Raw genomic sequence first — 11,227 nt, forward strand, 5'->3', positions numbered from 1 at the left:
CTCGCGCGGGTTTACTCCATCAAACTTTGCAGTCCATTGTTTTTTTTTTTTTATCCACCCCAGGACCTACTGCTCGCGATTACAATAACATTGCCCAGTATATATTGTTATAATATATCGATACGATTTATAGTCCATATTATTATCGGTATATGTTTGAAACCGCAGGACTCGTGTCGCGTTACAACACCGGCCAGAACTGCTTTCGTATTTCAATATTGTTTTATGTATAATATTATACATTTTATATGTACCCACCTACCTCTACTTATATATATATATTTTATTATTATTACAAGTACACTACTCTGTTTTGCGCTGCCGTCCGTCCACTAACGGTTATACACGGCGCGGTTGCTCGTGACCGGTCGAGACCACGCGCGAGCAAAGCCCTCCAAGCGGTATGACGTCTATCTTTTTTTGCAATTTAATGTGTATCGTCCCCGCTGGCTGTCCGTGTGTACTGTGTTGTAACATTCCACACCCTGTCTGCACAATATGTGTGTGCTGTGGTGTAGTACTGCTATAATTTCCCCGACGTCCTTAAAATAAAGGTTCAAAATTTATTTTCACATACCAAGGCGCATAGATATCATCGAACTAGCTATTATCGAATGTGGTAAACTCTGCAGTTTTCTTTTTAGGTCAGATAGGTATTTATACTCTGCTACAATATCTAATTAATTCTTCACAATAATCGATTTATCACGATATAATATTATAATATCACGAAGATTTTACGATTATTGCGGTTTAAAAAAACGAAACAAAGCTACCTGTAACATTTATATTACAACTTACTATTATAATATTAGGTGGGTTATATATTATTATAATATTTATATAAGAATAGTTGGTTAAGTCGTCTTTTCGTGGGTGAGAGGTATATTATAGATTTATCATTTATGGTGCAGATGATATTGTGTTATTATTGATACCTGTTTATTTTATTATAAATATTATACATTAATTTCAATAGCTGTTTAAATTATTACATTTATTCCAATATTCAATAGGTACTGTGATTTAATTTTTCTAAGACAAGTTGTTTTTCCTATTTTATAGAATTTTTTAACCTATATAATATATAAATAAATATGCACTTTACTATTTTAAATCCCAAAGTTTCATTCTAAGACAAATAATATAATCAACATTAATAAACACTATACTCATCATAATAAAAGAGTAAAAATTTGAAGAATTTGTCAATCATTGAATTCAATTTATTTGGCATAATATATAGCATATTTTAGGGATTAAACATTATTTAGTCTAATTTTTATATTTAAAAATATAAATTGTATTATTAATAACAATATTATATACTATCCATAAAAAAATATAATATAAATCGTTTAATAACTTGTTTGATTTTATTAAGTATGTATAGGTATTCAATTTAATATATTTTATTTCTTTGCTTACATTTGTTCTTATAATGTTGATAAGTTTTAGGTAAGATTTTTTTGGAATTTAAAATGTTCATATTTTTTCATATATAATATTTAGTGGTACGAGATATTTTATTTGAGTAAGCATGAGTATGTATTTATAATTTATAAGAGCACATCATAATCCATATAGAACTATTTATTATTTACAGTATAATGTATTTATAGTGTAATACTATTTACAATATATTATTTAATAATAAGCATACAATATGTTTCATACTTTCATATAGGCATAATATCTTAAGTCTCGAGAATATTTTCAGGAGTGAATGTGTGATAATATTTTGAGATCAGTTTTTAATGGATAATACATATTTCAATCTACTATAATAATTAACACATCGATATAAGTACAGTTGGAATGTAATTATTTTTACAGTTTTTAAAAAAAATTTTTTTATAGCAATTGGGAATAATCAGTTATGTACTTATATGGAAATGCCTATCAATATACCATCTGTATGTACGCATTCTATTCGGTCCTAAATGTGAAACGTTTGAAGCACTATTCTTAATGTTATGACTTTTTACTGAAAAAATGAACACACGTTCTTTAATTAATAATTATTATTCAACACTACGAAAACGATAAATATGTTGTAAAAAAATAGTTAAAACTTTAATAATATAATATAATAATTTATTATATATTAGTATTAATTGATATTATGGTCTGTAGACAATAAAATTCTTTATTTATTAATGCACACACATTTTTTAACGAAATCCAAGTCGATTTTCATCGTCAGTATTTTATAGACTTAATTATAATGATGGTTATAATCTTTAATTATTACTGAATAATAGAAATATAAATGCAATTGAGTTGAAGACTTTGTCAGTAATTACTTAGTAATTACATTCACTACACCATCATCGAATTTCTTTATTATAGGTAGGCACCAGGTAGGTCCTACCTACTATAATACATAGTAATAAGTAATAACATACCTAAAGCAGTGTTCTATCACCGTTTTTCAACGCGTTTAATTTTCTTTTGTGTATTCGTAATATAACTATTGTATTAATAACAATATAAACTTCGATCAGAAGTAGGTACGAGTATAACACCTTCACGGATTCACTAGATACATACAGTACCTACAGTTGTACTATACTTCAAGTTTAAACTGTTTAGAGTGTGTGGTTAAATAAACGATGAAAATTAATATTGAATATAATTTACTAAACGTTAGTCGTACAAACGTTCAAGATTCGACATCGGTTGCATAGGTACCTATACCTATAGGTACCTACGTCCTACCTACTGTTACTCACATTTGTCGGACCTAGAAGCTATAGTCACGTAACTGCTGTATTATAAGTCCGAAGTTCCGAAATACTTCAAAATCACGTCGTCACGAAGTAATAATCACCGTAAAATGTTTAATTAAGATAATTTTTTTATCACTTGTTTATCAGCAAAAATACTAAAAATGTCGTGCACAAGACTCGAAAATCAGATCAATATACAATATTGCCTAATATATTAGAACTTGTAATTACATTTTATTCTAATTACCTAAATTATCCTTTTATGTTCAGTCTTATTTTTAATGACTATTATCGCTAAACAGAGTAATTATTCATCAAGCATGCATCCTACTCCCACCCCCCTTAAATTATTAAATTATCCATATTCTGATTGATAGAATTTTAAGTTAAATGGTGGTTATCTTTAGAAAAATAAATTATAATTGATGTAAGACTTAAACTGTATAAAAAATTAAAGTTTTTAAAAATTCAATCCTAAAAATAAAATTGTACTTGAAAATTACAAAAATCAGATAAAGTCATATAGAATAAATACAAGAAAATTACTATAGTAAATTACTATAGGTTATAGTTATTGATGTATGCTCGGCTTGATTAAATCCCCCGTAAATAATAATATTGTCCGTTGTGTTTGAAATTAAAAAAAAATGGTTGAAAGTTCAAACGATCATATTATTATTTCCGCGTCAATGTAGAATATCTACCTATACCTATCTAAACGTATGGGATTGCCGTATTTTTACGATGTTATTACAATGTCCATTTGTGCGGAACTTAACACCACGAGCCACGGTCTAGTGGAATTATTCTTTGCCCAATAGTGTTTAACAGACAAAACAATGGTCTTCTAAATACGATCTGGTTCAAGCAGCAATGACTCTCGATTAGATATAATCTCGCGATTGAGTAATCCTTATGGACTTGTGGTTTGTTAAGCATCCGACGAATGTCTAAATAACAGAAAACATGAACCCGAACAAAGTATTTATGCAGAATCACAATGATTCAAATAGGTAGGTAAGAAATTTATTACCTGCGTATATTGATATGGATCTATATAAGCCGCAACTACGTAACTATTATAGATCGGTGCAATCTAATTTGTGATTAACCACCCATATAGAGTCATACTGTTATATATATATAAATTATATAAATATATTATTATGTGAAAATAAATACGTATAATTTATAATTCCGTTAGGTAACAATGACACACGCACCTAATTAAAATTATTTTACAGTAACTATATTATAAAAAAGAATCATTTAAATATTTAACTGAGAATGGAACAATATAAAATGAGTCAACTGAAATACTAAATAAAATTATTTAATGTACTTTTTGAAAATTTTCGCAATATTTTTAATACAAACATTTTTCGATTCACACCTACGAAATTTCAATTCAATAATATTATAATATATTGTGCTGATTATAAAAAAATAATTTATTTTAAAGCCATAAGAACGAACTTGGTAGTTAATTAATGATTTCTACCTAATAATAAAATTGAATTTTTACAATTACACATAATAAAACATGTTTAGTAATTTGTATGGTTACATCTATAGATATCTATAATATCTATATGTATTTATGGCTTATGCTATGGTGGCACCTAATAATAAGCAATCTAATTTGATTTTTCGTCATTATTTTATCATCAATCTTAAAATTGTATGTCACAATAAAAATTTAAAAAAAAATTTGGATTGAATTAAATAATTTTACGCTTCACCGTGAAACTAAATGTTAAATACCCATGCACTGTCCGCTTTTATTTTATTAACGTAATACAATCAAAACCTTCAGGAGTATTAAAATTTTAATCTAATGAATAATGATTATAAAGGTAGGTATACGAAAGATCGTATACGAATTGCAAAATGTTTAGGTAACAAACATTTGCACCTTATTTATGTTATACCAAAAATCATATTATTATAAATTGCCAAATTAGTCATTGGTTTTTGATTTGAAATAGTATTTTATCCTTACTTTATCTATGATCGAATAATATTTTTCAATTTTATAATGGAAAATATCAATTACCGATTTCGAATAAATCGAGTATGAATGCAACGAAGATAGTGACAACAATATATTCTATAAACGTGATATCACGGATGATATGCATAAAATATATGGAAGTATAGGTATACTGCAGGTTTAATACTTAAATATTATATTAATTATGTTTAGGTATAGAAAATGTTTATTTATTTATTAATTTATTAAATTATATCAGTAGAATAGTTTTAATAATTTAATATAATATAGTCGAGACTCGAGACTCTAGAGGCTAGAGCATCTATATCTCTTTCACTGAACAGTGCAGAACACCGTTTGCAAGTACCTATATTTGCTGCAATAGTCTATATTATATATTATAATATTTATTGATCAAGCAGATTTCGTCATCGAATTACAAAATAATACTCTTCGGACGTCGAGTCGTACCTATTATACACATTGAAAATAAATCACATCGTCGTACTCTGCAATAGCGAAATGAAAATATATTACGCTACGCTATAATATAATATAATATATTATCTTAAAAGGTAACAATATTATTATATATTATACCTGAACAGTGAACACTGCTAACCTCGATGGTCAACATCTAGGCATACCTACCTAGATAACTACTCGAATTTCAATATTATACTTTCTTTGCGATCTCGCACATGCAATTATTACTGATCCCTAAATAATATATACGCTCTGGACACGAATTATATACATGACCCGTTTTTTTCGTGTGTACAATACGATCACATCATGCATATGTGTGTGTGTGTGTGTGTGTGTATATAAAAAACATAATATATAATTATAAAAAAATTAGTAATGCGTGCTGCCGCAGAGCCGCCTCGGACTACTGACAAAAGAACAGATCGTGACTATATAGATGCTTCATTACCATCTAGATTGTGTACAGTTATGTTCATAAGGCACACAGGTGCAATATAGCGGCGTACTGCTGGGAATTGGTTATTTATCTCGGGAACCTCCTACCGACCGCATTGACTTGTTATAATGTCTATTACGTGTTATATTATTATTATTACAATCCTATACCGCGGGAGGGTGTCAGTCGTCAGGAAATACAGGTGGTTTTCTCCAAAATAATACCGTGTCTGCGCTTAATTAAATAAAGGTATAGTCTTATGATTTGGCTCGGAAAAATTACAAAAGGGCCGGTATATGTATATATAAGCTGTCAAAACCGAAGCAAATTCTTCGATAATGGTCAAGCAGACCGGAAAACGGATATGGTCTGTCAAATATTTGGAACTTCTCGTCATGAGAACAAAACAATTATAACACGCAATTATATTATACATTATTTTGTTCTAATTCAATTGAACAGCAATTAAAACGATACGTTTCAAACGGGTCGTTTTAACGTTAAACGAATCGAAGTAAAGCCTATAACCAAGGTGGGTTTATAAAAAATACTCATTTTTGTGAGCCAAAAACAAAATTCATGTTTCAAAGCTACCGTTTTTATAGGGGTTAAAAAAATAAGCTATAAACACCCTCCAAGTCTCAAGGAATATATATTGATATAACTTTAATTGAAAATGGTCCAGCAGTTTTTGAGTCTATTAAGAGGACGCTACACCCTCATATTGTGTTGTCTCCGGCTTACAAATTTAAAACATAGCAAAAACTGTTTTGCGCGGGTAAGAACCACTCAGGCCGTAGTCCAAGCTTAGCAACAAAATATTTACACTGTAAAGAGGAGAGAATTTACTGTGTAACGATTTTTTTAATTTTTCGATATCACAAATACAAAAAAAGTTCTTATTGTTTAAAATTTCTCATTATTTTTGAGTCTTGAAACTTGAATTACTTTTTTTATAGTTCTGATATCCAAAAAATAAAAACAATCCTGCACAATAATTTGTTCTCCTCTTTATAGTGTGAATATTTGCCTGTACCATAAACTGGGTGTTTCTTCCCCTCGCGAAACAGTTTTATTATTATTTTGTAAAACGGAGACAATACATGCGGGTGTAGCGTCCTCTTAATTACAAATAGATAGATAGACAGACACCGATAGATAGACAGACAGATAGATAGACGTCCATTTTTATATAATTAAATGATATTAATTATAAATCTACCATGGAAATAATATTATGGTATTTATTGATATAAAAACGCATATTAATTATCACTTATTAACCTTTCGGTATCGACATATTACATGTTATTACGACTTTAAAGCGTGTACTATCCATGTTTAATTCTCTACAAGGTAAAGGGACTCTAAGTATTTTTTATGCACATCAGAGACGATGAACTTTTTTACTGCACCGGAATCCGGAAAGCTTTGACAAAGAAACGAGCACATCAAATTGTTCAAATACGATCAAAACCTTGAATTAAAAAAAAATATTACTTCTATTAAATTAATAGAATTTATAAATAATTATCTTTAATGAATTTTCAGGTTATCGATGATAACAATATGGACACTTCTCCTGCTTCAGTTACCTGACCTAAAACAATTATTTACCATACTATGTTATACATAAAATTATTATATTTTATTTAATGTAAACGAGGAAAAAATTCAACTTTATAAATGCGGACCTAAATTATGTAATAATTATTAATTCTTATATATATTCCTATATTATCATTATACTATATAGTATATATTATAATAGCATAGATAGATAAATATATAAATACAATACATAAATCACAGATCACTGCTCAACTAAAACCTAAGCCAAACAATTTTACTTCTGAGTATTAAATGTAACATCTTCAATTTTTTGTGCAGAATTTTGATTGATTTTAGCATGACTTCAGATCATCAAAGTGATAATATATCTACTTGTATTCCTATACCATTCTATTGTAAAATAATTTGTTGTTCAAAAGAAAATCAAACAATGAAATTATAAGTACTGACAATGTTTATTACGGATAGAAAGTTATTAATCAAATTGAAAAAAAAATAAGTATTACATTTGAGAAAATAATTTTTTTGGTTTTAATATAGTTTTTTTTTCAAACTAAATCTATATTAAATGAGTGAAATGACCGTTGGGTCCTACGGTACTTAATTGTAACGTTTTTTTGCTATACATTCTTATTCTTCCGTGACTGATTCGAGTCGGTGATTTATTGTATAGAAGTGTTCAGTCATAGGGAAAGCCAATAATAAATTAATAACTATTGAGTTTATTCTATATGGGTAGGTTGGTATCCTTAACACTGATGAGCCAACACATCTATTATTTAAGCAATATTATAAGCAATTATCATAATTCGGTTCCACTTAATTTTTTCACAGCTTCACCATCGTTTTTATTTTTGCATTTTAGTATAGGTACATATCATGTCACTTTAGACATTTTGATAAATATTTATTTTGAATAGGTATAATTTTGTATATTTTTTTCACATACCATGTCCGTATTACATTATGGACATTTAATTAAGTAATTTGTAAATACACCTACAATACATATACCTTTATTTATAACAATAACAATTAGACACAGTTTTTTTTAGCTTTTTGACCGTATAATTCTGTTACGAATAGGTAAGTACCTAGTTGATGGTATACCACTATTATACCAATCATTTAATATTATATATTATAGCATTAACACTTAGGTCATCAGCTTATAAACATTAAAATTATTACTGCCAATGTGCGTGTGAATGTAACCTACCTATATAATATTATAATATTATATTATTATTTCAAACCCATATAATTCAAAAACGTTTGTAATTATCAATTAACACACTCGAAACAAAAGTTAAATTTTTACTGTATACACGCTTACCTTGGCTTCCAACATGCCCCAGCCATATCGAAATTAATACTCCAACTAGTTGTAGGCATCCTTTGGTCCTTGTAAGCATTCTATACGGTGTTGCAGTAGTAACATTCCTGTATCTACCTGAGAACAAATATAGATTTTGTAAAAAGAAAAATTCTGCAACAATTTATATCATGGTAATTGAGGACTATCGCCTATAGCCCGGGTTGATAAATACGATCAATAAATTGATCAATCTTTTTTTCATTTTTTTAATATAACTCATATCGATAAATGTTTAAAAAGAAATTTTTTTATAATTATATTGTGATCTTCCACAGTCTTTTTAGTTAATTAATGTTGTTAAAATATAAATTAAAATGTTATACTATATTATGCACTTTATGGTTCATTGTAATTTATAAGTTGCAAGTACAGTAGGTTCCTATATATATTATATAATAGTTTATTTCTAGTTTAAAACATTATTGTGATCGGGAGATCATTAATTTATCTATGATTTAATTTAATTGTAACGATTTAAAAAAAAAAACATTATCCATGGTTATTACTAATAAATGAGAAATTATTTAATTATTTTACTATGGGATGAACTAATGACCCATAAGTCAAATCAATTCAACTTTGAAATCGCCTCGTGTACTCGTCAACGTCAGAATGTTAACGGTTAAATGTTCACGCAACACATTTTGCACATGTTTATATTTTACAACATTTAACCAACCCTACAAATTAGGTCGACATTTATTAAAATGCATAAAAGTGTATAATAATCACCCAAAACTTAAATTAAATAATACTATTACAATACAATTATCGTTAAAAAATATTGTAGCACGTTTTCGTTGTTAACCACAATAACGGACATCATAATTATTTAAGACTACCTAGTGTCTACCTATAACTGTACTCATGCACATTTATTATAACGTGGTATCTTATGATGATAATTATTTCTGTCACACTACCACAGTACCTACCACACATAGTGATTCTTATTTTGCGGTACATACCTACAACTGAATTCATAAAATAAAAACCAACATAATGATAGAGGATGAGTATGGCACTATTATACAAGTAGCAATTTAGCTACAATTTGGCTGTGGTGTCTTCAGAGGGAATTGAGTGAATTGAATGATGACCGGCAGTGGTCACAGTATAACAACTTTTACATATTTTAAATTGAAATTAATTTGATTTAATATTTAATATATTATTATAGTTTCATTTAATTTTTTTCGTATTTTAAAATAATTATTAATTATACACGTTTAGCATTAATTATAAAATAATACTATAATCCATGTGTCATGCTTTTATCTGTATTTTTTAGGATTACGTAAGATTACCTATAACTTACAGAAATCTCCGGCTTAAGATAGCAAGACATATAAATGTCAAAATTGAATTTCCGTATAAAATATTGAACAAATATTGAACTTAAAATTATCCGTTTAAAATGCATATTATATTGGTTAATTTAAAAATAATAAGCGTGTCTCAGATTTAATTCAATAACAAATTTTATAAGGATTAAACGGAACGGCTTTAAATTGTGTGCATTTGTATTAACACAAATTGGGAAACTTCGGTCTCCCCAAATTAAGACCATATCAAGTGAGTAAATCTAAGTAAATATTATTTTTTTCTACAACTTTGAAATAGAAAAATTAAATTTGTTAAAACTCTATTTTTATTTTAGGTATAATATTTCTGATAGGGATATAAACATAAGAATAATATAAGAATTTTTACTTGTTACGTTTTCCTTGGAAAAAGTGACGAGAGAATAATGTAACCTGTAGACAGTGTAATATCTAACATAAGATTATTGAGTGTTTGTCGAGAGCTGAATATTTTCGTCTAATTGCTTAATAGATAGGTAGTCATAAAATATAATATGTAAATAAATGTAAATAAATTATGTAAATAAATCGTATTTGTACGTCGGTAACTGAAAGGGGGATGTGAGGGGCTAAGCCCCACGTGATTTGTAATCAATACTATTTGGAACTTGAGTCAACCCCCCCCCCCCCTAGAATTTGGTCCATTTGCGCCAACTTATGTACATATTATATTATATTACTAATAGACATGAAAAACGTATATTTTTTTTTAATGTTAAACAATATTTGAAATTAGGCCAATTTATTTTACTCTTTGCAAAGAATCGAGAACAATTAAATGCATCGATTGTCATGACGATGACTCGTGGAACAAATCATTTCCTGTATCTATACTAGGTATAAACATTTAGAATTAGACCATGCTTGCTTATTTATACATAATATATACAAATAACATTAATAGACAATAATTGCTAAAATACCGTATTGAGAATTGATTTGGAGGATATTGGGATTTACTGGTTTCATTTAGATAATGGACAATTACGAAAACATATTATAGGTAGTTATATTTGTTGTCTTTACGTACATGTATTTACGTCTTTATTGACATGATTGTACTAAACAGCTAATAATAAACTAATTTTATATATTTAAATATTGGACGAACCCAATTACATAATATATTTAGCCCAATTGCGATATAAGGTTTTTAAATAAATACATCAAACCTATATTGGATTACATAGGAACCTCCTGAAAATAAATTCTAAGTTTATTTAAGGGGATTGGTGGCGGTGATTTCCTGTCTTTGTCTAACAC

The 11,227-nt window shown here is 27.9% G+C and overlaps 1 protein-coding gene across 2 annotated transcripts in view; it reads right to left on the reverse strand.

Annotated features, from left to right (window-relative positions):
* LOC100165370 (protocadherin Fat 4) overlaps positions 1-11,227 on the reverse strand; it is a 49,299-nt gene that overhangs the window by 32,173 nt on the left and 5,899 nt on the right. Inside the window, exon 2 of one of the 2 annotated variants that reach the window (XM_029491157.1) lies at positions 8,559-8,671. In XM_029491157.1, the coding sequence (XP_029347017.1) occupies positions 8,559-8,637 (79 nt within the window). In that variant the 5' untranslated portion in view covers positions 8,638-8,671. Of the gene's footprint in view, positions 1-8,558; positions 8,676-11,227 lie in introns of both variants that reach the window. The other variant, XM_001942815.5, reaches the window with a different exon arrangement.

This window comes from Acyrthosiphon pisum, chromosome A3, assembly GCF_005508785.2.
Source record: "Acyrthosiphon pisum isolate AL4f chromosome A3, pea_aphid_22Mar2018_4r6ur, whole genome shotgun sequence".
Lineage (NCBI taxonomy): Eukaryota > Metazoa > Arthropoda > Insecta > Hemiptera > Aphididae > Acyrthosiphon > Acyrthosiphon pisum.